The sequence below is a fragment of the Gallus gallus genome, chromosome 5, assembly GCF_016699485.2.
Source record: "Gallus gallus isolate bGalGal1 chromosome 5, bGalGal1.mat.broiler.GRCg7b, whole genome shotgun sequence".
In the NCBI taxonomy this organism is placed as follows: domain Eukaryota; kingdom Metazoa; phylum Chordata; class Aves; order Galliformes; family Phasianidae; genus Gallus; species Gallus gallus.
Genome location: NC_052536.1, coordinates 7,626,006 through 7,652,272, shown reverse-complemented (window position 1 = coordinate 7,652,272; position 26,267 = coordinate 7,626,006). Strand labels below are relative to the sequence as shown.

Below are 26,267 nucleotides of genomic sequence, written 5' to 3'. Positions count from 1 at the left end.
GAACTAATATGTGAAACTTTGATCTGTGTTTAACCCCTCTCAGGCAGCAGATGACCACTGAGGGGGTTTGGCTGTCCCAGAGCACAGTGTGGGGAGGAATGCCACCAACAAATTGACTGAGGCTCCCCTCCTATTTGCTCCTTCTGTCTTCAAAAGATTGTGTATCTAAAAAAAGCCAACTGGGCAAGGATTTCAGGGAATGGATTTTGTAAGCTGTTATTTGCCTCAAGATCAATCTGTCTGCCCTCAAGGTAAAGGAATGCCTTGCTGGTTTTTATACTGTTTGGCTAGGTTTCTCTGGGCACAGGCAGTGAACTTGGACTTAGTCCTTGAAACTACTCTTTAGCCTAAGGCATATGTGATTTCCACTAAGAATTTCACTTTTATTTAGCGTTTTCAGAAAGATAGAGTATTTTCTTTCTCATGTAAGCACATACCAGAATGTGCCCTAGCAGGTTGGAAAATTTTGCTATTGTTAAGGCCTAAAAGTGTCTCTGCTGAGTTCTGTGTGGACCGTATGGTTATTTGCACAATGGATTTACCATAGTAGCACGTGAAAATGATCCCCACAGTCTTCATGGCAGCCATACCTCATGAACCTGGCAAATACCTTGTGATATGTAAAGTGCAAACTGGATTTCACCTAAATCATTATGCCCCTCATATCTACGAACAAACCACAGGGTTCTTTTCAGATAGTTTCTTCTGCTGTTTCCAAAGAACCACTGACAGAGGTCTGGTGGCCCTGCGTGCCAGCAATGTGCTCTCTGCAGTATTGATGTTACAGATGCACAAAATCATGGGCTCAAGTGAAAGGCACAAGTGATGCTTATTAAGAAAGATTCCTGGTACTGATTTTTCCTAAAACAGTCTCAACACGGTCAGATGCAAATGCATATCAATTTGGCCATGCACACATAGATGACGAATTGACAGAACTACATGTGGCTAGAAGCATAAAGGACCAGAATGATATTAGCATCTGAGTGACATTTCTCTTTGAAACTTCTAAAATATTTCATCTCTGCAGATGTATACAATACATAATCTTTTGTTAGGTTTCTAAGCAGCCTCTTTTATTGTGCTGTTGACTATTACTTGGTGGGGAGGTATGGGGGAGGGCACGTCCAGTAATTAACTATTGCAGAATTGGCAGTCAGATCGCCGAGAGCAAACGTGTGGAAAAATGAAAAGGGTAGACTTGGGTCTAGTTCTGTTCCTCCTGAAGTCAGTGAAGAGATTTGCTGTAAGCAGCTACAGCAATAACAGTAGGTCACTGGAGCATGTTTGCAAATTTGCCTTCCACGGTTTGTGACCGGTCAGATAAAAGGCTCATGCAGAGGGTACACTTCAGAGACAAATGCTGAACTTAAAGACAAAGGAATAATTTATTGTGTGGCCTTAAGCAGCTTGGCTTTAAGCCTGTGTGTTTAAATAATAACAATAAGCAAGAGTACTTTGAAAAACTAGATAGGACAACAGAGCTGACCTCTATCCCAGGAGTCAGCCATCTCAGATGGTACGTATATGGTGTCCTTTCAGTGCTGCAGTGCTCCTGCTCATTAGCCTAGCCCGCGGTGGGTATTTTATGTATCATGTCTCTTCTACCTCAATCAGAAGCAAGAGTCTGTTCCCAATCATTCTGAGTCCTGTAGTAAAAGAAAAAAAACCAAACAGGTGTGCATGGATGGATATGCAGGTGAATAAGAATGCATTTGAAGTGCGGTGATGTAACCACCTCTTATTACCTGGCAATAGCATACATATGATGAGGCTACAATTAACTTGAGCTATTGGTTGGCTCACCAGTAAGAACAAGGTGCTGACAGGGAGCACGGTGAGAGCCCTTGTGGTCTGCTCCAGGTGTAGATGCAGTGGGGCAGCCTGAACTGCAGCCTGCTGCTGTTGTGTCCTGCGTGTGGGATCAGGGAGCACGACTGTGAAAGCATTCAGCTATCACATGTGAAGCAAAGCAAAAACCTAGCCACATGAAAATCCACGGCAAGTTCATGTCACTGCAGCTTTGCTCTGTGGTTAAAATGATACTTGCCTAAGAGCTCGGCATTTCAAAGCAGCATTCCCATGTCTGCCATAAGCTAGGCCTTATGCATGTCTATAAGACCCTTTCAGCTGAATGCAGCGTTAAAGTCATGCTTCTCTATGTGTTCCCAGATGAAAAGAGGAACAAAAAAATTGCATACGTCGTTCTGACTTTAAGGTACGGAGAAAATGAATGTCGTGACTGTCCTCAAAGAGAATCATCATAGATGGCAAAGCTTTCCAGAAAGCCTGCAGACAGCAGTCCAGGGAACACAAGCGTTGCTCTGAGCCAGACAGCAAACCCCGGGACATGCAGGGCGGCGGTGGCAGCCTGGGCTCGTTCTGCTTTTAACTGACGGCAGCGTGGATGAATAAAGCTTTTCCCCAGGGCATATCCTAACTGCACACAACAAATACTCATTGATGTCAGCTAACCAATGCCACCAGCTTGTGAAAACACAACAATTATGAGCTGATTTAGCAGTATCCTCGCGGTAATTTCATTTCCCTTATTCCGCCTAATGGATAGCTAGGTATTTGCATGAAGCGTGTGTGGCTTTTTGCCTGAATTGTTAATCGAGTGATTAAGCGGGCAGTGGAAGCGGTGCCTGCAGCTGACACACCGCCGCCCCGGGCGCCTCCCGCACCGGCTCCCGAGCTTTAAGAAAGCTCCTCTCTTAAGCTACTCACGTGCAAACCACAGCAGGGTTAGCACGGGCCGTCTATCGCGCTAAGTCACCTTTCTGCCCCCCGGTTTCCACAGCGGGTATTTATTTCCGTAGACGCCCGCCTCCCTCAGGCAACGGCTGCGGCGGTAACCCGCAGGCTGCTTAGCAAAGCGTGCTCCACGGAGACGCACGCGTGCCTCCAGCTTGCACAAGGCGACCCAGTGCACGGTTACTTGATTAGCTGATCGCAGAGCGCAGAAACACCTGCCTGCAGCGCCCACCCCTCCCGCAGCTGCCAGCCGGTACCGAGGAGTCCCAGGACTGCCCGGGCCGCTCTCAGCCCGCAGCCGCCCCGCGCGCGCGGCTCCTCACACAGGCGCCCCTCAGCTCGGGCGGCCGGCAGGGCACCGCGGCCCTCAGACGCCGCACCGCCCCGAGGCCCGGTCCCGCTCGGGCTGCCGGGCTGCGCCCTTCCCCTGCCGAAGCTGCCCCTCCGCCCGCACCCGAGCTGCGGTGCGGCGAGGCTTTTCGCCGAGCGGGTCGCCCCGCGCCAGAGCCCGAGGTGAGCCGACCCGCGGGAAGGTACGGCGGGGCGGGAAGGCCGCCCCCCCGGGGGGACAGGTGAGGGCGGAGGGGCGCAGCCGCCGGTCGAGGCGCGTGGCGGAGGGCGGGCGGGAGGCAGGGCAGGAGCGGGAGAGCGGCGCGGAGCTGCCTCAAATGCCTGGAATAATTCCGCTTCCGTTCAGAGCCGGGAGCGGCCTCCCACGGCTCCGGGGCCTCGCAGCCGTCTCCTCCATCCCCGAGCGCCGGCCGGGCCGCCATGGCATCGTCCCCCCAGAAGTCCCCTTCTTCCCCCAAATCTCCCACCCCGAAATCGCCCCCGTCCAGGAAAAAGGATGACTCCTTCCTGGGCAAGCTCGGCGGCACGCTGGCGAGGAGGAAAAAAGCCAAAGAAGGTAAGAATCGCGGGTCCGCGCGTTTCCTGGGAGTTACCTCGGGACGGGGAGGGGGGTGGGAGGAGACACGGGGAGAGGAAAGGCTCGGGGGAGCGGAGGAAGGGGCTGACGGGCGGACGCGGGTGGGGTGGGGTGGGGAGGCGAGCGGCGAAGGGAGGAGCGCCTTGTCGCCCCGGGGCGCCGTTCGCGGTGGCAGCGCGGGCCGGGAGACGGCGGGCTGCTGCGGCCGCGGGGCCGGGCCGGGCCGGGGTGGGCCGTGCGGATCGGCCGAGAGAGCGCGGGAGGCGCCGAGTTCGTCCCGCGGGCCGGGGAGGGCCGCAGGGCCGGGCGGAGGAGCGGGCCGTATCCCCGCGGCGGCCCGGGGGCCGTCCGGATGGCGGGCGGGGCGGAGCCTGCCGCTCTCCGTGCGTGTGAGGCTGCGGTGCGAGGAGTTTGCGACTTGGTGCGTGTGTGGCTTGCCGGGCCGTTGGGTTGTGCTGGTGCGCGGCCCGCCGTGGGCACGGCACTGTTGGAAAGCAGGGTCACGCACACAGCTGGCAGCTGCGCTCCAAGGCTTACGGTTTAAGCTGCTCGTTGCTGTGCCCAGCTGGGAGCCTTTGCCTCGCTGCCTTGGAGCCCGAAGAACGCTGAGCCGACAGTCGGGTTCTTTGTCCGTGCACGTGTAATAATACCCACCCCCTACTGTATCTGCCCATTTAGAATCCCGTGAGGCAGAGAACTGGAATTTAACCTTACTCACCCATCTTTTTTGCTGCTGATGGTAACTTAAACTCGATACCGAGGTAGCAGTTGCTTCAAAACTGTTCCTTAAGTTTGCAAGTTCTTTGCTTGCACGGGAGAGGGGCATCCCGCCCAGCAGACCCTGCTTCTGAGGTACATAGCTGGGCAGTGACAGCAGCACAGCACGTCAGGGGGGCACCTGTGCTGCAGACGAGGGCGATACTGCTTTGGGCAGTTCAGCCCCTTTCTCTATATCTATCGTGTCTTCTTTCTGAGATGCACTGTCTTGCTTTTCAATTAAAATGCACGCTGTGCATCCGCACTCACGTTATTTGGCTTTTCTGGTCATTGCAAATGGCTCAGAAGTTGGTGAAATGGTCAGCAGTGGCAAACTATGCTGGTTATCCTCTCTTGCATTACCCCCAGAGAGTAGTGATGAACATCAGTGGCTCTGGAGTAGAAATAAATCTTTGATGAGACTGCATTGTAGTTACATTTAGAGATCTTCAACCTATTTGCAGTTGATTCAGTATGCGCAGTATTCACATAAATAAGGCTCTTTTCCTCAGAGACAGATAGCGCTGAGTCGCAGCTCTCCAGGAAACTGTTAGAGACAGCACAGTTGCCCTTAACCACAATCTTTTAAGCCCATGAGAAAAGAAAGATGTATTCTGTGAAACTGCATTTCTTCTCAGGAGTTCTGTGTCTTTATTAAAGTCATCAACTAAAACCTGGATCTGTCGTTTCATTATCTCATCGCGTTAACATTTGCCCTTTTGCAATGTCAGAATGCATTGGTGTTGTCCTTTGTGTTTCCCAGTTTTCTAACTTTTATTTAACAGTAGTTAGGAGAATTATTTTGCAGCTAGGCAGGGAACATTATTTATATGGAAGGAAGATATGTCATTAAATCCTCCATAACATCCTACGTATTTCCACATATATTTATCTGTGTCACATCTCCAGTGGAAGCAGATATCTTAGTGAGATTGGAAGCACCGTACCTCTGTTGTATGGTCTATACCAATTTTGCTTTAGTGCAGTCTGTGCTATATGTGTTGTTAATTACTGTAGATGAAATATGATTGTATGTATGTAGCTTTTGTGTTTGTGCTGTCAGCAGGCATTTCGATCACTGTCAAAGTGATGCTTTGAGTAACCTAAGATACAGTTACTTGAGATACCGCAGACGACTTCAGTAGGGATTAGTCATACATTAAAACATAATATTTAATTACAGTGTATTTTATAGGGCATTTCATGAGATCTAAAATTTGGAGCAAAGATTTGCTTATGTTACCTTCTGTCACGTAGAGTCTTGGCTTTCGTTTACAGTACTTCATCTGCTGTCATCCAAGGATGAGAACACTGTAATTCAGTGAGAGCATGAAGCAGCTGTGACTTTAGATAGCGTAAAAATGTTAAGTAACAAAACCCACAAATGATTAACTGTGTTTGGAATTAATAGCTTTTTATCTTATGAAAAAATGCTGAGATACTACTGGAATATTTGATATCTGTTTACAGCTGAACTGTCATACCCCAGAACTCTGTAGTGTTTGGTGAGATTCTGTCCTTTTCGTTCCTGAAAACCCTTCCAAGACTGAGCTGCCTCTTATGTGCCTCTAAGGAGCCCAGGGGATGCTGAGCAGGAGCACAAGGTGTTCAGAGGGCCTCTCTGTATTCCTCAAAACCAACAGCAAATCGTTTTAGTAGCAGTTTGTATTGTGTATTAAGCCTATCTTCATACGAGTGCAAGGAGCGAACATAACGACCTCATTTTCTATACATGGAGGTGTGTGTTATGTTATCTTATGAATTTTACATGGCGGGTTCAGGAAGGCCATGTGTGATCATCCTCCTTGAATTTGCCTGGCTTCGCAATTATGGACGCAGAATTTTCACTCTTCATAATAGCTTACCCTGGTGGAGAATGTAAAGAATTGGCCTCTGACACGCTTGTAAGTCTGTGACGCTTTCAGGAACGGAGAGCAAAGATCAGAATTAGTTAAATTGTGTAGGAGCAGATGGGAAACAGGCAGCTTGGGCCCGTGAATTGAGTAGAGAGCAATTACTGCTTATGGTGCGGGCTCAGACAATTTTCCAATTGATGTGACATCAATTTCAGTAATTTGACTGCTCTTCAGCTTAGTTTATTTGCCATTGATGGGCAGGAGAAGGAACCAGTGTTCTTCTAGCTTCTGGGTATGACATTTCCTCTTCTGCATGTTCTGTTTTGATTTCATTTGGGTGCATGAGGTCACAGTAGTAGTGTTATTCTGTGTGCCCAAGGGACGAGTATGTTAACAGCTTAAGAATCTTGTAGACTTTGCTAATTCTTGAAAATATCGTTTGGTTTCTTCATCTTCACTTTGTTGCAGTCACGCATTTGAAAAAATGAGATGGATGTAGAACAAAGTACAGACGACAGATGAAGCCTGAGCATGGGGCGATGGGAGCGTCTGAGGTACTTGAAGTAAAGTTTGTGTCTTTCTGGAATCCGTGACTGAAGGGCTTTGATGTGTGACTCTGACAAAGATCACGCCTCCACCTGCCTATGGGTGCTTACCAAAGAAACAGGGCTTTTTTGTACACGAGTGCCCTGTGTTAGCTGTTTGGCTTATTTTCTTTGGACCTGTTTCTGTGACTTGTCTTTGAGTAGTACAGGAGAAAAAGCATGGAAGAATTCGTTGGGCAGTGAGGAACCAAATGAGGTTTAACAACAGCATGTGTAGAGTCATGCACCTAAGGAGGAATAACGGCATGTGCCAGTACAGGTCTGCAGAGAGGGACCTGGGGGTCCTGATGGACAGCAGGGTGGCCACGAGTCAGCAGTGTGCCCTTGTGGCCGAGGAGGCCAATGGCATCCTGGAGTGCATTGAAAAGAGCGTGGCCAGCAGGTCAACGGAGGTGATCCTCCCCCTCTACTCTGTCCTGGTGAGGCCTCACCTGGAGTATTGTGTCCAGTTCTGGTCTCCCTGGTACAAAAAGGACAGGGATCTCCTGGAAAGAGTCCAGCAGAGGGCCACAAAGGTATGAAAGGGCCTGGAGCATCTCCCATGTGAGGAAAGGCTGAGTAGCCAGGGCCTGTTCAGCCTTGAGAAAAGAAGACTGAGAGGAGATTTGATCAATCTCTGTAAATATCTAAAATGAGGGAGGCAAAAGGACGATGGCAGGCTCTTTTAAGGGGTGCATGGCAAAAGGACGAGGGGAAATGGCCACAAACTGAAGTATAGGAAGTTCAGCACAACTGTGCATAAGAACTTCACAGTGAGGGTGAAGGAGCACTGGGATGGGCTGCCCAGAGAGGTTGTGGAGTCTCCTCTGGAGACATTCAGGACCCACCTGGGCACGTACCTGTGCAACCTGGCCCAGGGAACCTGCTTTGCAGAGGGTTGGACTGCATCATCTCTAGAGGTCCCTTCCAGCCCCTACAATTCTGTGACTGAAAAGTCTCAGTCAGTAGACATGTTCTGCTCACCTGCTTGTTTCTTGCATGAGGGATTCTAGATCAGCTTAAATACTTTCTAGGTGTATTCTTTGCTGCTGCTGTCACTTGCTAGTGTACGTAATATGTGGATCGGAAGAACTGTCAGCTCTACTGTCATACTGTCATGCTTGCTAATATCCATCGGTAGCATGTAGCACAAATGAAAATGGGCTTCTGTGTGCTCATTCTGTCCTGGTGCCCTGCAGGCACACGCTGTATTTCCTTTGAGGAAGAAATGTCATGAGGAAAGCTTTATCGGCACCCTTCTATCTCTGCTTTCTGTTTGTACTGCGGCGTATCGGCACATCAGTGCTGGGCTTTCCTGCACCATCAGGATAGCTGTTGCTTTCATGTCTGCCGTAATGCATTTTACCTCCAACTTCAGTGCATAGCAACTGACGTGTGCGTAATCTTCTTTCCCTGCTGCTGCTTACCACGTCCCCATGTCCCCAGTGTACCAGCAGGGTGTCACAGCCAGCTGTGCAGCTGGTGCTGGGCACAGCCTGCCCCTCTGCCCCTGGAGGGATACTGCCTTGGTGCCAGTCCCGGAAAGCAGATGGAATACTTCTGCTGAGTGAGAGGAACGGGGAAGGTGGAAAGAAAAGCAGAGGGAAGGCTCACCTGCCTCTTTGTTGTCATTCTGTCCCTGCGAGCCTTTCTAAGCACAAGGGCAGGGCTAAGGAAGAAAGTAATCGGGAGGAGAGCGGTGGTTTTTGTTTTCAACCCTTTGAAACCAGATCTCAGGATATCTGGAGGGGGTCCTCTGCTCTGAGGGTTGAAAGGATTGCTGGGTGAAAAGACAGATAATTGCCTCTGAAACACTGCTGTCGGTGTAGACAGAAAACCCAGCTGTTACTTATGTCGTGATGGCAGTAGCCCTCCCAACACAGCTCTTGGGCCTGGACCAAGTGGCAGCGCTGGCACGCTGTAAGCTGGTGTCCCCTGCCCTGCTGGGTGCGCACAGGTGCTGGAGCAACTGCTGTGGCTTTTTGGGTCTGTCCTTCTCTGCCTGTCTGTCTCTTCCTTCTGCAGTTGTGCTCTCTGCAACCAGCAGGCACTGATCAGCGCTATGAGATGCAGTTCGCTGTTGGGTGTTCGTTACTGCTCATACATGATGTCAAGGGCCATGTATTAATTCAGGCACTATACTTTCACAAACTGTGGCAGTAGCCCCTGTGTGCAGTAATTTATGACCTAGAGTTCTTCATCTGTATGCATTGCATATTTTTATAGCTTTTTTTCCTCCTACTGTCTGCATTTTCATCTTCTGACATTTCAGTTTTGCTAGAACTTGTCACGATCTCATTGCAGCGTCTGTTCTATCTAGTGCCCTCTCTTTGGTTTTGGATTCAAGAAACTTGGCTTTTGTGGGGTCGTCTTGTTTGTTTGGCTTCACAGGCTTCAGGAGTTTCAAAGATGTGAAAGTGTTGCTTCGGAGTGCATTTCTGAATTTCAGAAGTCACAGCTGAGCCCCAAATTATTCTAAAAAATGTCACTGTTTTCACTAGATCTTCAGTCACAAAATCCATGAACATCAGGAAGGTTTGCCAAGGGAAGAATTTTGCCTCCTCCTGTTTTGGCGTTCAGAACCCGTTACTGGCAGGTGCTGGGGCCGGGCTGTGCTGACCCAGGATAGCCAGTAACTCAGTTGATCTCTGAATGCCTGCACGGGGGCACTGAGCCACTGTATTTGCATTTGACTTACATTCTGTGGGTAAGATAGCTGCTAAGAAACATGCCTTGTGTTTCCTGTATGTTCCCCATTTCAGCAGTTTTTTAATTTTCAGCAATTCTGTAGGTTTCACACAGGATAAAACTAAATCTGTACTCAGTAGGTTAAGGAGGGAAGGAAGCGGGCCACAGGCTGCCAGTTGGACTGTGATGTCATAGAGACTGGCAAGCTTGGGCTGCAGGTTCACTGAACAGTGGATATTGGAGGGGGACTTCTGGAGATCATCCCAAGGTGGAGTGCTCCTGTTCAACAAGCTCACGCCTCTGGCTGGCCAGGTGTGGTGAAGGTGCAGTTACAGCATCTTTTGTCCATTCTTTTTGGTCTCTGCTGTAGTTGTCTAGATGCATGCTAATTATCTAGATGAAGGGTAAAAAAGATGAAAGTGGTGAAGTAAAATCAACGTTGAGCAACCTGGTGAAGGGCTTCCCGTGCTTCCAAATTACAGAGCAGAACCGTGGTGAGAAGAGAGCTAGCTAAATACCATGTGCCTTTATCTCCATGTTAACTTTTTGTTTACATCTCCAGATTTAAAATACACTATCCCCAATACCAGGCGTGCACAGAAATAGTCATTCAGTCTTCAACACGAAGATAATTATAACAAAGTGAAGCTGTAGAACACAATAAAGATGTCCTCACTTTCATCCTCAGTAAAGTGAGCATGCCATTAAGAAACTCCATAATTGTAGGTTTGTAGTATTTTCCTTAGCGTTTAAGGAATCTGTCCTGAAGGTAAGAGAAGAGTCCAAGACTTTGGCCAGAGAGTTCTCTCTGGGTTTAGTTAGTACTTTGTGAGGTTCTACATCTTGAAAACCTCCAACCTAAGCCCAGCTTCCTCGAAGTGTCAGTCTGTACTTCTACGAGGGTCCCTTGAACTGAATATCTGGGATATATCTTTTCCCTCTTTTATGTCTTCTGCAACCATTAAGCCACGTCCCATGGAGAATGAATAGTTGAATATGGGACTTCCTGCCTTTCTCACTGACGTTAAGGTAAGAACAGTTGGTTCTGTTGTTACTTCGCTGTAACTGCAATGCAATGCTGCTTCTTAACTTAACCCCTATTTCTGCAGTCCTCAGCAAAATGCTGATGCTGCTGGAGGTGAAGTCATTCGTTGCAGAAGCACAGTTCTTTACAAAGAGAAGTTCTACAAAAGCAGTAGTTGAAGCGTTGCTTAAATATTGGTGCTTTCCCATCTACAGCTTCTGTTCTCTTCCTCCTCACGCCAGTTCCTCACGTGGTGATGTTGACTTGCATTACTCACGATAGGTTCTTAACTAAAATGCGAGCCAAACCAGAAAGAGATGCACGTTGACAGGACAGCTGACACCGTGCTAGGTGCAGTCAGTGCTGTGCTGGAAGCAGCACGATGCCGCTTTATATGAGAGAGGAGGAGTTGGAAAGCAAGAGATTTTGTGGTACTTTGCCGTTTCACATGCAGTTCTTCCAGTGCAGGGTGGGGTGTGACTGAGGCATTGTGTGCTGTGTGTGTTCCTGATGCCTTCCTGCTCCAGCTCCTAGCACATCCAGTGCTTCTTTGAGTACAAGGGAGCAGAAGCTTTTTAACCTGCTGCTCTTCACTGTGCTGCTTGACGAAAGGACACTTGGAGCCTCGCTCAGTATTTGTGTTGTCTCACAGCTTATGTTTGGTGTGTTAATACTTATTAATAGATAACATGACTTGGTTTTAATATGCTGAGCCCTCGTGGGACTGGGTGTGTGCGCATGTGTGCTGAATGAGCCAGTGAGTTAATTCATTTTGGTGACCAGGCTGAAACACAAACAAAAAATGTCTTGGACCAAAAGCAAAACGAAAGCAGCAGCCCTGTGTGGATCCTTAGCCTTCCATGCGGCTATCCCTTGGCAACCTGTGCTCAGGCCAGAGAAATCCAAGGACCAGGGAAAAAAAATAATTAAAAAAAGAAAAACGGGAACGTGAGTGGTCGGGAGTGAGTTACTGAGCTGTATTGGCAGAGCTGTATTAGAAAGATTAGCCACCATCTGTTCCCCCTAATCCTGCACCTGGCTCTGCAGTGTGCCACCGTTCGACCAAGCGATGGTCGTACTCAATATTGAAGATTGGCAGGGTTAAGTAACGAGACTCTGCTGTCTCCCAAATGTTCTGCTTTCCCTCTCGTTTTGGAGAAGCCTGTCTGAAATAACTGCACGTGGTGCCATAAGAAATTCTTACTTATGTGAATGTAATACAGAATTCTGGATAGCGCGCTGGTCATGATCTTACAATACTGCTGTTCTTTTAGACTTTTCATTTCTCCTGGTGATTTCTGATTGGTGTATGTATTAGCCAGCGCATAGCTTACCGCTATTGGGCAATATCTTGTTGATCTTGTTTTTCTTGATTACCTTTGCGAAAGAAAATTCCTGGAATATTTCTGCGAGTCATTCCTGGTAGCTGGAGTCATTGGCGAGTCCTTCTGCCTCCTCTCATTGCACTTCACGTAGAGCTGACGGTGCCCCTCCTGTTGCACGCGCTGGCAGAGCAAGCGGTCTGTGGCACTGCGCTAGCGCTGGGTGAGCTTAGCCTTCGCTGGTAGTGAACCTGTGGAATTGCACTTGGAAAAAGGGAATTGAGAGGGGGGGCAGGAACTCGGGGCTCAGGCTTGTTTTCCTGGAATCGTGGGCAGGCTGAGACTTGGGTGCTAAGCAGCTGTGGGAGTATCGCGGGCCACGTGGCACAGCAAACAAGCAGGCGTCGTTGTTCACAAGTAGATGGACAAGACAGCCTTGGTACCGCGTGTGCTGCAAACGTGGGCGTTAAGGTCAGAATTTCCCAGACAAGGATGTCTAAATTGCAGTGCCCTACTTACCCAGCTGTGAGCTGGATTAATGAAAGGGAGGGTTTAGGTGGAGAAGTACTTCGGGCGCATTTACTGGAAGAAGAGAGAGATGTTTTCTTTTGTATCTGTACAGGTGGCCCTTTTGAAGCAAGCCAAAATAAGCTTCCTCACCTGGGTAACGGCCTGAATAGGTTGGCAGGGTGTGAATCCATTTTCAGTGTCTGTAGAGAAAAGCGTAATGCTTTGCCAGCGCAAGGCCTTCCCTTTATGTTTTCCTGACCAATTTCTCCTTGGCCCATCGAGTCAGGCTGGGCCTAATAACTTTTTTTTCTCGTAACCGTGGGCAGTTCTAAAGCAGCAAACTATTAGTGGTGAGATATTGCTTTAGAAGAACAGTAACGCACGGGGAATTCTAGAGCAAACGAGGCAGTGCTGTCAATGGCTCAGATTGTTCTTAATTACAATAATGACATTATAGGAGCCGCGGTTGCTGCTGGGCACAAAAGAAGATGATGATAATGTCAGGGCGCTCGGAGTAAATGCAGCGTAACGTATTGCAGCGCCGGATCCAAAAGATGATACGCCTGACTTGTCGTCGGGGCGCGTGAGGGAGAAGAACGGGAAGAGGCCGGAGCGGTTTTGTTGTAAGGCGCAGTTCGGGGCCGCAGTTGTGCCGTCAAGTCAAACGCGCCGCAGAGCAGTCGGAGCTCTCCGGTCGTCGGCAGCGCTCCGCCGCAGCTCAGGAGGCGGCTCGGGGCGGGCTGTCCGTGCCGCCGTGCCGCCCCGCTCCCCCGGCGCAGGGTGCAGGTGCGCCGCGGGGCACAAGGTGGCTCCAGCTGCCGGGGGAAGCCGCCGCCGCCGCGGGAGCCCGAGCCGCCCTTCGCTTCTCGCGCGTCGTTCTTGAACTGCTGCTCCCAGAGGGTTTTGTCAGACGCTGTGAGCTAAGTTGCTTTGTCTGAGTCCAGGGTAGCAGCTCCACGTCGAGACCTCGTCCCCGGGCTGAGCTGCGGGGATGGGAGAGCTGCGGTGTGTGGCTGTGGAGTCAGAGCTTTGTGAGAAAAACGCCAAGAGCCTGGTGGGTGAGGGAGAAGCGGGATAAATTGATTAGAGGATCAACTTAGTAGTACCTCGAGTTCCTTGCCGGCCTGCGGTCCGCAACAGCAGCATTTTTGTTTTCAGTCTTTTTTGCCATTTCTATTCAGTTATTTCCATTCCGTCTTTTTTGCCATTTCTATTTCCAACGTAACGGTCATTGCTGACAACCCCTCCTTGCACAGAGTGCTTTCATTCACACCTTTCTGAGTATCCAGGGATTTGTGCAGAAGCTCAGAAAGAAGTAAATATTTGTTTCATTTCTGCTGTCTCTGGAGAAACCGAGGCAGGAAGGATTCATTGACTTGATGGGCTCGTGTGCCAACCTGCAGCTTACAAGGTGGAAACAGAGCACTGCTCCCATTTCCTCATTTGTCTTTCATTTTGCTTCCTTATTTTTTTTTAAAGCTTGTTTTCTAAATTCTCTTTTGCACGCCTTGATAGTGTTTCGATTTAATATGAAGCTGAACTCCCTCTATATGTATTTTGCTCAAGAGAGCAAAATAGATGAGCCAGAATTACTGCTGCTACCTGCAGTTGATATTAAAAACAAGACAGCAAGAAGCCCCATGTAGAACTACGAGGTACTTGTGTTTGCTGTTCTGCAAACTGATTTTGTCAGAAGTTAACTGCGGGCAGGAGTACAATGAGTAAGTCCCCAGATCTAATCCCCTTGTTCTTCATTCAGCCTGACACCCCTTAAGGTCAAAGAAAGCTTTGCCTGAATAAGGAATGCAACAACTAGCCCCGGTCCTAGTACATATAGGGCCAGATTGTGGGTCACAGCCAGCTTAGAAGCGCCCAGCTCCAGCGAGCCCACATCTTGTGCATAATAGGCAGATCCTTCACACTTTACTGTGATCCTTTATTAACACGTCAAATACAGAAGGAAAAAAACTGGCAGTGTTATGGCTGTTCAGAATCTTATTAGCGTATCTTTGTGTTTTGTGTTTCTGAGCTGAAATGATGCAAATATGGCTTCAAAAACATCGCCCTGTTTTCACGAGAGCATAAAGAAAATAGAAGTAATCAAAAGTTGGAACTAAATTCTCGGATAGTTTGGCCAATTAATAAATCTGCAGGCACAGAATAGAAAGTCTGTGGGCTGGAGCTGGCTCTTAACTTAATGTTAACTTACATTTAATTAGCCAGACCAGATGGAAGCTAGCTAAGCTTCGCATGAAGGCTTGTGGGGAAAAAGGCATAATCTTCCATTTTGTCAAAGGAACTAATACCACAGATTAAAGGTTGGTGTTCTTTTCAGAATTTAAAGAGTGGATGCACAGTGGCCGATGGCAAGAAATAGCTTGAGCACTAACAAATTAGCTTAACCCCTGGATGACTAATAGACAGCTCTGCTTCGTTCAGTTCCCCAATTCAAACCATTGGTCTCCAGTTTCAGGAATAAATCCCAGAGAGATAAGAATGCTTGTATGTTATTCTTCCATCAGGAAAGTAGACCTCTGTGTAGGCAGCTACTTAAAGATGAAGTTTTGGGTGAAGTTTTCTCATACAGCTGAGCAAAAATTCATGCTGTTCAGATGCTACGTGCTTGGGATCAGTCTGACAAAGTGCTTAATTCCTTGCTTAACAATAACCATGCAGACAGACAAGTCAAGTAGAGGAGTCAAGAAACCATTCATGTGCTTAAAGACCTACGGATATGGATCGAGCCCTAGTGTGCTATTATAGCCTTGAAAATGGAGGTGAGTGAGTGAAGTTGCTTTGTTAGATATGCTGAACTTTAAGCGTAGCTACAAGAAATGGCACCTCTTCAAAATACAGTAATTAAAATTGATCAAAAAAGGAAAACCAAAAACTCAGAAAGAAGAGGTAAGGTTATGCTGATGGCTCAAGTGTTTAACCAGTCTTTGGGGATGCTTCCGTGTGATTTCAGCCAAGCAGTAGAGACTTCTTACTGATCTGAAGTAACTTCCATGGTAGAAAAATAAAGCCAGCATTGCTCTGAAACATCCAATGCCACCTTGCATGTGCAGAAAGTAAGGAAAGTCTGCAGTAGGTAATAAGTTTTTTAACTTTGGTATGTCATCTTTGCATATCTTGCTTACAGGGGACATACTTATGCAAAGTCTAGCGTGGAATAGAGGGACAGCAAACAGGCACCTGTCTTCTGAATAAGGTTTGTGCCTGTCTGAATTTGAGCAGCTGTTTTCAAGTCCAGCACTTGAGAATTAGCTATCTAGTGGACTTTACCAGCTGGGATTCAGGCACCTGTAGGGCTGATAACTGTCTTTTCAACACCCAAATGCACATGAGATCCAGATACCCGAAAAGATACTTAAGTTCCCACAAATGTTTCTTAGTCTAATGCAGGATATTTTAAAACACATGAAAGCAAGCCTTTCAAAACTTTCTGGAGCTTTCTTATATTGTGTAAAACTTTTTTGCTGCAGGACCGTCTTGCCTAGATTGTCACATCTGAACTTTTCCATAGCGGCCAAAAAATCCATTACCATTTGATGGCTGCATCACTTAAGTAAAATTATGTGGATGAGATCAGGACAGTTCTTGTGAAGAGTTAGAGTATCTCACAAATCTCAGTTAATTATCTGTACTTGCTGACAGTCCCAGGAGAGAGGACTGGGGAACTGAAAGAACGTGGAAACTGCAACCTGTCTGTGGTTGCCATGTGTGGATCCATGTAAGGTATGCTCAGGTGAGGAAATCTCTGCTGTTGTTTGTTGTAGCGTTCTTAGAGCATGGATAAACACAGCCCCACATTCTGCAAGGTGCACAAATTCAATAAAACAGTTTTAGGGTAAAAAGCCTTTCTACTGTGTCAGCTGAACTGGAACACGTATGGATTTGGAATCCTACCAAGTACTTTGAAAGCTTTTTTCACATGTATGTGTGTTAATGATTTGCTCTCTTTTTCATTTCTAAATAATTATGTCCTGGGGACATAAGACACAGAATTTTTCTGATCACCATTTACTAGACCACATCCATCTACAGTTACTGAATGGTGGTGTTGAAGACACCACAGTTATTTTCCATTTTGTGTTATTGACATATTTCGGATACTGCTTGGTGACAAAATACTTGAAGGGAAATAGTAAATGTAAAAAACAATTGTAGTTGCAAATGATGGAAGTAACATTTACTTACCATGTGACTCGCTTCAGCCTTTGGAAAACCCAGAGAAGTCTAAGAGTGCACAGTGCACTTTTTGGAGAACTGCAGATATTGTGCAAATATTTGTGTATTTCCCTGGTCAGGTAAAACTTAACCCTATGCATCTTAACAGCAACTTCTGTTTTCATATAAATGCCTGCTGCGTTTGGAGAGTACAGTGTAGCCCAGTAGGATTTGTCCCAACAGGTACATCAGAAGAGAACGTTTAGGAACAGGGCCGTTCATTTACCTTAGCAGCCACGTGTTGGAAATTGTCAGGTGAGAATCACAGTGTGTTTTTTAAGGATACGAATAACTCCAAATTCTGCGTTTAATAAACCTCTGTTACAAAAAGCATTGTAGAAACCAGAGTTTGGGAACTGATCTTTTCATGGAAGCACTGTGCAGTGTGAAACTTGCCAAAAACTAATGGATCGTTTGCAGGAAATTGAAATTTAAAGTGGATGAGTCAGTCTACTTCAAGGCTGAACAGTTTCCACTGAACTTAAATAATGAATGCCAAGACCCAGAGACAGCACAATCAGCTACAGCAGTTTTCTTCAGTTGCTTCAGCCAGGCGCTGTAGTGAAGTTTGCTATGTTTAGCAGAGTTCCCCTTGTCCTACACTTAGTTTACCAGACTTTCAAAGCATTCACGTGCATTCTTGTTGCCATCACTGAATCCTTTGCAGAAGCAGCAGCAGCTCAAGCGTTTTATTTTTTTACTTCATGGCAGTTAGTACAGCATGTGGGTCAGAATGTGCAGCTTCTGCTCTCGGGGATTTCATCTGCAGAATGCCGCTACCCTTTTTTCTAACTTCATTCTCCAGAAGAGGAGGAGATTGCTTCTTTATTCAGAAGTGATCTCTGTTAGCTTCCCTCTCTCCTCTTAAAGGAGACAGGTTGTTTACTTCCTGGCATGTGCAAAGGTTCTGATACACTGAATGAAATCAAACATTAGGAGGAAAAAGAAATAATTGTTTCCAGTTTTGACAAATCATGTGCTCAGAGCATGTTTATGCAGCACCAGTTTTGACTTTTACTTAGCACCCGGGCCCAAAATGAATCCTTACTCTTTGTAGGCATTCAAGAAGAAGTGAAGTGGATGTGGATGTAGCTTAGATTTCTTTAATGTGAGCTGTTGTACTTGAAGCCTGTGCCTGTGGAGAGTGGCTGAGGACATGAATGATCTTCTGGTGAATCCTCTGCTCAGTTCTTTGCTCTTGCAGAGAGAGTCCTGCTCTCCAGCTGGCATCAGTAGTGGCGCCGCATGAGCGTTTCTGAGTTGGAGAGGCACTGTGGGCCTTGGGCCTCTGGGTTCATGCCGAACTGAAGGTAGTTGATGTCTCTCCATTCATTCACAGTTGCTCGTGGATATAATTATTTTCTCATGTCTGCCATCTACATAGAAACCAAACGTTAGGTCTGGATTGTTTACATTAACTTAAGGTTTCACCTAGCTTATTTTTAAGTAGCAACTGTCTCTCTCTAGTTAGCATAAAAATGGGTTAGCACAGGCCTGAGCAGCATAGCACTTAGACACCAGGGATGTGCAGCTGGAGAGGAGTTTGAGAAGAGTGTGAACACATATGATGGCTCTTCAGAATGCCTTGCCAGCTTCTAACAATTTGCCTTTGGCAAGTCCTTGCATGCACATCCCCCAGACTTTCTCCAAATACCTTTCTTGGGTGAATTTTCCCGTTTGGCAGTTGACTGCTTGGAGCTGTTGGCGCCTTCCGCGGGTTGTGTGAGGAGCTCCTCAGTTTTGCCACGAGCTTTTTAGAGATCCACCTCTTAATATTGGTTGTGCGTGTTTGTTTATTTATTGGAATACTGCTTTTTGAATGTGTGTTCCCTGTTCACCTTCTCTAGTGAATGATCCTGTGGTCCTGAGGACGTGTGATTTCGTGTGCGCAGCAAGGCATTAGAAAGCAGGACCACCTTTATCTTCAGTTTGAGCATTACTGCTGTAGTTCCATTAGCCCTACAAGCAGACTGAAGGACAGAGTCCCGCTCTCATTGTAGCTCCTGGGGTGTTACGCCATCCCAAGTGTTCATGTGATTGTAGAACATCCGGGCTCAGAGAACTGGTGTAAGTTAGCGCCAACCTTTGGTGCTGGTTGGTTACTTCTAATCTGAGGCTCTTCCCTGCTGTAATTTGCCATAATGACCTGCGAATGCCTGTGCAAGAGATGATGGATGGTCATGTGAGAGTGAGAATGAGCAACGAGTTTGGGAACAAGGTGTGATGAAAGCGGCGCTCATGTCGTGGCACAGCTTCCTGCATCGGATTTGGATGCTTGTGTGCCTCAGTTTCTAGCTACATGAAATGGAGCGATGATGAGAATTCCTTTTCAAAGAGCTTTTTAGATGAAAAATGTTACGGGTTAAGCGTGAACGTGATAAAGGACGCCGGAGAGCAGGGTGCTTTGGCAGGAAACCAGCCACTGGGGTACGTCTGGTTTCCATGCTGTCCTCTAACACATGTACAAGCCAGGTTGGTTTTGGAAAAGCTACGCACAGAAAAACTCGAATTCAGATAAATTTTTCACTCTTTATTTGAAGGGGCTTTGAGAAGAGCACACGTGGGAGGGCGCTGGGGTTACTGTTTGGCTGTGTGATGTTCCTTCTGTGAGAGATGTTACGTTTTTGGCTGGTATGCAGGCGGGGCTCACCAGATAGGGTTAATTGTTTCAGTGTGAGCAACTGACGATTTAAATATGAATTGTAGCTTTTTGACCCTATTAATCATAGAACTGCCTGACCTATCTTGCTTACTGTAACAAAGCTCCTTTTTTTTAATGATGAGTCATGAGCATATTTTAAATTGGATTTCTTTAAAAATAAAAAGAAGTGCCATGATTGCATCTTAAAAACATTTTCTAAGCTAAGAATGGGGCGTATGTACGTCAGCATTCAGTGCAGGGGGCTTACAATAAGCGAGCTTAGATGAGGACTCGATCCAGATGAGAGCAGACCTGTGAAGGAAGGCTGCGGGCACGTGTTGTGCGGAGTGGCTGGAGAAATGCTGCTGTAGGGGAAGGTTTGCTGGTGGGCACTTCACCTAGAAACCAGCTCGGGTGATGTTTCTGGTTAAAGCAAGATGTAGGATTGTAAGCAAGGAACCAGTGATTGTGAGAATTAATTCTCGTGTTGTTTACTCTACAAGAAAAGCTCTTAACTACGCCCTAATTCATTTGCTTTGCTTTGCTTTCCAAAAATATTTTTAGAAATTAAATAAAAAACATTAAAGTATTTCAAGAAAACAGTTGTGGGGTAGTCTTTTTTGTTTCTTTTTTGTTTCTTTTTTCTTTTTTAATAATGCCATTAAAACTACTTTGGAGAGAAGAAAAAGCCCTCTGGAGAAGCAAAGCCCTGCCCTCTGCTACAGCCCAGCCAGACAGGGCCGTTAACCCTCTGTGTGCACAGCACTTGTGGAGCCGCAGCAGGGAGAAGACTGACCGAAGCCCGACGACATTTAATTCCAGCTGTCGCTCAGTTGGAAAAAGTGCGTTTTGGAGCCTGTAGGCCTTTAAATGCGTAAGGATATTTAACTCCTCCGTGCCCACAGAGCGGCTGTGCTACACAGGCCTCCGGGAGCGGAAGCGAACCCCTCGGCAGCGCTGGGTGGGCCGCTGCCCCTGTGTGTGTGTGTGTGTGTGTGTGTGTGTGTGTGAGCTGAGGCACAGCCGGCCTGCCGCTGCCACGGCCCGCTCTGCGCTTCGGCCTTCCCGAGGACTCCCTGTTGGCCCTGCCAGCTCGCCTCCTGCCAGCGAGTTTCGTTCCGGCCTTGTTCCAACGTGTTTTTCTCCCAGGGACCGGCCCCTTGTTAATTTATCTACCAGATAAGCAGTTGCGCACAATTAAAAGCCTTCTTTGGTCGTGTTCAGCCTCACCCCTCCCACATTTTTTCCTGCCATTCTGGTGACCCTTCTTTGACTTCTGTTACCTTTTAAGAAGTGGCGGGATCAGGGATCAGGCGTGAGAGTGAGTTGCGAAATACTTAACCCTCCCGTCTCCCCTCGGAAACGCAGCCCTGTGTGTACAGCCGGCACACAACCTCTTGCGGAGCACTTTAGAGGGCTTTTCGTAGAGAAATGTGACGTCTGAGTGCCTGTCTGCAGCCTGGATGCAGCAGATGTAGGATACGAGAGGGGTGAAATAAGAAAACGAGTTTCCTTAGGCTGCAGCTCCCACGTATCTCCAGGAGCTCTGCCTGTAGCGCTTCAAAAATGATTTTTTGGGTAAAAAAATCCGCTGCGGGGTTCCACACTTTATTCAAGGAGTTAAAAGTCTGGAGCTGTGCTTGATGAGCCAGATGGTCTTTAACAGTAACATTGTTCATATTGTTTAGATTATCCTGTTGCAAGTACAGTGCCTCGTTTACCTTTTATGGAAGAAAGTGTGGAAAATTGACCACAGATGTAAGTAACCAAGAATGATGGCTGAGGCAATTCTTACCAGGCCTCCCTCTCTAACACGCCTGATCCTGCAGATAAAAATAAATAGAGAAATGGGAGGCAGCATGAGAAATATCTAGTGTTACCTATTTAAGTGTTTAATTTGAGCTCTGTGAGCTACTAAAATCTTTATTTTCTTAGACTGAGATTTCTTCATATTGGGCTGGTTTCGGTCTTTCATTGTAGGCAACCCGAATGTGGATTTGTATCCAGGTACTACATAGCACACCATTATAATTTTTTTCCATCCTGTTTAAAAGAAAAAAGGGGGTGGAGGGAAGGGGAGGGGGTGGCACAGGAGAGGCCGGCTACACTGACCTCCAACACAGTCTGCGGTCCAAAAATCTTCACGAGAAGATTGGTACCCGTTTTGTGCTGTAATGAGAGCACAAACTCCCCATTAATATTGATTTGATTGGTATCAGAAGCAAAGGCTGTGCCAAATTAATTAGAGGTAGTTCATTGTTCCTCCTAATAATGGAGTGCGGACTCTGTGAGGCACCTTGCAGGACAGCTCCAGAATGAAATAAACTTTTTTAGATAGGTACTTCTTTTGTGCAGTATCTAGAATGGGAAAGTTCAGTGCTTAAACGGAACAAAGAGAAAATGCTACAAATGAAAGCAATAAAGCCCTGTTTTATAAAGTCCTTTTGTCTCCTATCACTTTTCTTTCTCTCCCTCGTTTCCTTCCTCTTATTAGGAGCTGCTGTCAAACTGCATTTACTTATGGCAAGTGGTTCCCTCTGGAGCCCCTAAGCTGATAGTGCTGCATTTGCATGCAGGTGCTGCTGGGGCAGCGCTCAGCCTCTGCCTGCCCTTTTCTCCCTGCTCTGGCAAGGCAAAGAGAACTGTAATTATAAACCAACAGGTTTACTGTGTGAGTGCCCAGAAGCTGGAAATCTCCTGCTTGTTCATCAGAGCGGGCTGGATGGCTGGTACTCTTCAACAAAATGGTAGATTCCTTTTGTTGTTGAAGGCGACATCTTCACTTTACTGCACTTTAAGCTTCCATTGAAGCCTTGGATCACCTAGGAGGTATTTTCTCTTACCAGTGTGGTACTTTTGAACTTAACTCTGACAGCACCGGTTTCTAGAAGCATAGACTGAGCAAATTCTTTTTTGTAGTGTTTTTAAAACAAGTCTTTAAAAAATTGTCAGAAAAGATTTTTACAGAACTCACAAGAGGCTGCTGAGGGCTACACGATGTAGGACATTACTGATGTGAAGCCGACTGTCAACACTTCTTCCTTCTGAGGAGCAAACAGACTTCTGAGGCCAAACGTTCAGTCAATTTAAGGTGCCAGTAAGTGGGCCATGAGAGCTAACAGCCCTTCTTACACTTTTTAAGTATTTGCATTCAAAATACGATAAATTAAATTGGCTGCATGGAGGGTTGTTTTTCATTGTTTAACCTCTGGTTCAGCTCCCCGAGGGACCCAGAAAAGATCTACTGGACATACCAGCTCTGGCTCTGTGCCTCGGGTCATAGGGTGGGGAAGGGCAAAACCACAGGAGTGCAGGTGGGGAGGAAGTGACAGCAGCAGCGCTGAGGTGAGGGAGTGGAAGGGTGACAACATCCAAGAGCTGGAGGTGACAGACAGATGTACAGGGTGGCAGGTATGTTCAGAATGAAGGGCTGCAAAAGGTGATGCCCTGGTGTGTTTGTGGAGCTTATGCAGGCGGAGTAGGGGACTGACTGCAGCTTGTGCCTGGGAGCCAGCAGCCCCCGAGTCCTGGCCCTGGTTCTGTTCTGAGGCTGCAGGCAAATTCTCATTTTTGTCTGTTTTCCATAAAACAGTGATAAAGATCATTATCTGCATCAGAGCGATATGGTGAGGATCACAGTGCCACTGTAGTTCTTTAACAACAGGGATTTGTTGGCCCTTGTTTGTGCCCAGAGTCAGCAGATGCTTACCTCGGTGACAAGTGTGAGGTTTTACTTTGTTCTTGTTAATGCCACAGAGCAACCACAGCTATAGAAAAAGGGTTTGAACGCTATCCTGGCTGCCACAAGACTTGTTAATAGCAATTGGGCTGCACAGGTGACTAAAGACAGCATTTATCTGACTTGCATTGTGGTACTAATGAAAATGGGTGTATATGAAGAAAAGCAAGAGTTTTTGGGTCCATGGTCATGTCTGGAGAGCTAACAGGGAAATGGGTTAATTTGTTCACAAATGCAGTGTTTCATAGAGTTATAAAAGTGAGTTTGGAGCTCTCTGGGAGATTAGGTTTTGTGCTTGAGCTGAAGAATCAGTCAGCAGGGCATTCTCACCTACCTTTATCTCATTCAAACTAGAAATAAATACTCAGATGAATTAAAGTCTGTATTTCAGAATAGAGTTTTAAAGCAAGGTGTAGTGGTGTTATGATTTCTTTTATCGGTATTCCGCATCATAACATCGTGGCTTTTTAAGGATGGATGCAGATTTCCATCTAGGTTAAGCTGCCAACGTAAGGTTTGCAATAGCCCAGAGATTGTCCGTTAGGTAAAGCTGAAATACTGATCACTGCCAGTAGTCTAGAGAAAGTTGGATAGGAACAGCTCTCGTTACTTAGTCCGGGCCAGTCGAGTAGAGAACAGGGGAAGAGCACTGCCACCCCAAGCAGACCGGACTCCTATGTGCTAGATAGGCTTGATTTTGCTGTTACAAACTATCCCAGAGGCGTGTGCTGACAACATGTAGCCTCAATAGGATTTAGCTGCAGGGATAGATTTGTTTTTACACCTTTACTCACTTAAGGGGTTATTTGTTAAATTTTACAGAAAGAGGGCAAAGAGTGCTTAATCAGTTCCAGCTAATCACTGTAGTAATTCCTGACTTGGTCTCTAGAGGGTAATCTAAAAGAAGAGGTGGAAGTCAACGTGACACAAACATTATAGTAGCTTGATTTTTATACCTTTACTGTGGTTCTTACAGGCCTCCATCAGAAAGGAAACAAATGATCTCTTTAAAGCCAGTGAGACCTTCCTCTTAAGCTTGGTCTTTCAGGTGGTATGGTATATATTGTGTCAAGTAGATCACGGGAAACAGAGGTTTGTGGACCCAACACCCCAGCCAATAATGTACAGAGAAACTGAAGCTTCTTCTGCTAGCTCTCATCAAAGCAGACTGTGAATCCAGGTCGGAGCCCTGTGAGACCGCATGGTGAAGTGTTAGGTCACCCAGGTACTGACCATCGGACGGCTCCTTGAGTGGACCAAGCACGTGGAACACTGATACCAACATTTCTTGGATTAAAATTCAGACTCTGGGGATTTAGAATCAGTGCCAGAGTTACACAGTGGGCTGGAGAGTTACCTTTCATCTCACTATTCCAGAGTGTGCCTGCGTAAGGAAGCGCTGTAAACTCAGAGACAGGCTGTCCAGCCCACAGATGCTTGCATGCAGATCTGTAATGGCCTGCAGGAGTTTGGAAGCAGTCCTGCTTGATTTGGGATCGCCTCATCGGCTTAGTCAGTGGTGCTGACAGTGACAGGACGGCACCAAACAGCAGTGTACATAATGGTCATATACACTGATTTGAAAAACTAGCGGCAAGTTAGAGTGCTGAAAGTGGAATGGAATAGTCCGTGTGATGGACAAGAAGATCTTTGTTTTGCTGTGCCTATGTGGTGGTTTGACTTGTTGCTCTGCATCTGTTTGTGCGTGTAGGGCTGGAGGAGTGGAGCCGTGAATTCAAAAGACTTTGCAGTGGGACACAAGCCCTAAGCTCAAACAAACACGACTTGATCTGTTGAACGTACTGGGATCTGCATTAAACGTATGAGCCCTGCTTAAAAATTAGATACTTTTATTTATTAAGTGTTGTACCCAACTACTCCTTGTTTTTGACAGATATGCTGGGAATTTCCTTTTTCACAAACAATGCCTGGTAGAAGCATGTTTCCGTGACTAAAGCTATGATGAGAGCATCTGCCCTGTCTGGTTCCAGGAATAACCTACACATCAGCTATGTTCTGCCAAGAACACAGGGGCTGGTTATTGAGATGAATGGTTTTGGTTAATATGCACCACAAATTAGGCAAAAAAGATGCCTATGCATTTTAGTTCATAGATAATTATCAAGAAATTGTGTTTGGAGAAAAATAATGTACGGTTGGGGAATAGAAATGTAAGCCTTGAACTTCCTATCCTTAAAATATAAATCACTGCAAGTTCCAAAATGCTTGCATGACTCATATGCGGAGGTCACAGACCAAATTTGCTGATGGAGGCAGGATGAAACAAACTCGGCTGCATTTTTATGATACTTTTCCTGCTGCTCCCAGCGTTTTATTTACCCAAAGTAATACAGTTTTCCAGAGAAGTGTAGCAGCTCCAACAGATGGAACTGCTATCCAGTCCGCTGCATAGGTGCAAAATGGCTTGGGGACGGCGGTGTGTCAGTGAACAGCTTACTGCACGTCAGGGAAAGCAGTCTCGCAGGAACCATCTTGCCAGCTTGGCAATATTGTAGCCGAGGAGATCGCAGGATGGAATTGGTGTATTAATGCAGTTTAGCAAATAGGACCCAGACCTAAAGGAAATCCAACTCGAATAACACGAAGACTAAATGGAAGGCAGGGAGAGAGTAAGAATGAGGGGCTTGTTCATGTACAGGTCTATAAATCAAGGATTTTTTCTTTACGCTGGCACAAACTGAGCCCGTTTTGGACCCCCTTGTAAATCACTATGCTGTTGTTTTTTCACTTGGGAAACAATACCTAACACTGAGCAAACTATTCAGTAATTGATTGTGCTGCCTTTCTCTTGCTGAGTAATATTTCTGTACTGTGAGAGAGAGCAGCAGGAGTTAGGATTGGGGTCTGACCTGCAGACTGCTTTTATGTCACTGATCTTTTGCTGGCTTTCAAGTCTTGTCTCTGTTTTTGGAAGCGTTGTTGAGTTTAGATTTCAATCCAGTGTTATTTACACAGAAAATGAGAGGAGAGTAATTCCAGCATTAGGTCTGAAATGTCAGCGTGTAACAGCGAGCCAAGCTCCAGGGTGAAGGTTTCACCTGAGTAAAGCCTGGTTTGATGGCAGGGAATGGCTCTTGTTTGAGGACCTTGTTTGAGGCTGCCTTACTGAGCCTTCCCGTGGGCTGACTGCACCTATGTTTGTTGTAAAGGTACTGCTTATGGTAGGAGCTGTAAAGAAGTGGGAATATTTATAGCTATAACATCACTCTCT

The 26,267-nt window shown here is 46.7% G+C and overlaps 2 protein-coding genes across 11 annotated transcripts in view; one reads left to right on the top strand and one right to left on the bottom strand.

Annotated features, from left to right (window-relative positions):
* Positions 1–1,369: 1,369 nt before the first annotated feature.
* LOC107053373 lies at positions 1,370–5,117 on the bottom strand. Of its 4 annotated transcripts, none has more exons than XR_001466538.4 (2): positions 1,807–3,098; positions 1,370–1,649 (listed from the first exon to the last, which is right to left on the bottom strand). XR_001466538.4 is itself a non-coding variant. In XM_046942259.1 (2 exons), exons 1-2 carry the CDS (start codon positions 4,509–4,511, stop codon positions 1,803–1,805), a joined length of 399 nt encoding a protein of 132 aa, XP_046798215.1. In that variant the 5' UTR covers positions 4,512–5,117; the 3' UTR covers positions 1,370–1,802. The 4 variants fall into 4 exon arrangements, 2 of the variants coding, with proteins under 2 accessions (XP_046798215.1, XP_046798216.1); XR_005860576.2 differs by having other exon boundaries at positions 2,731–3,098; XM_046942259.1 differs by adding an exon at positions 4,223–5,117 and having other exon boundaries at positions 1,370–1,912.
* The window catches only part of PARVA (parvin alpha), a 62,082-nt gene continuing 38,652 nt past the window's right edge, over positions 2,838–26,267 (top strand). For 2 of the 7 annotated variants that reach the window (XM_025151217.3, XM_040702137.2), the window contains exon 1: positions 3,473–3,664. In XM_025151217.3, coding sequence (XP_025006985.1) covers positions 3,529–3,664 — 136 coding nt within the window. In that variant the 5' untranslated portion in view covers positions 3,473–3,528. Of the gene's footprint in view, positions 3,271–3,452; positions 3,665–9,012; positions 22,126–26,267 lie in introns of those variants that run through there. The other 5 variants (XM_015286436.4, XM_046942255.1, XM_046942258.1 and 2 more) reach the window with 5 other exon arrangements.

What these genes read in the sequence shown, in the direction of transcription:
- LOC107053373 (XM_046942259.1), bottom strand. Translation starts at nt 4,511, where the DNA reads ATGCCCCTCTCCCGTGCAAGCAAAGAACTTGCAAACTTAAGGAACAGT. An exon ending in AGCAACGAGCAGCTTAAACC is followed by an intron (nt 1,913 to 4,222) that starts GTAAGCCTTGGA and finishes TCCCACACGCAG; the next exon opens with GACACAACAGCAGCAGGCTG.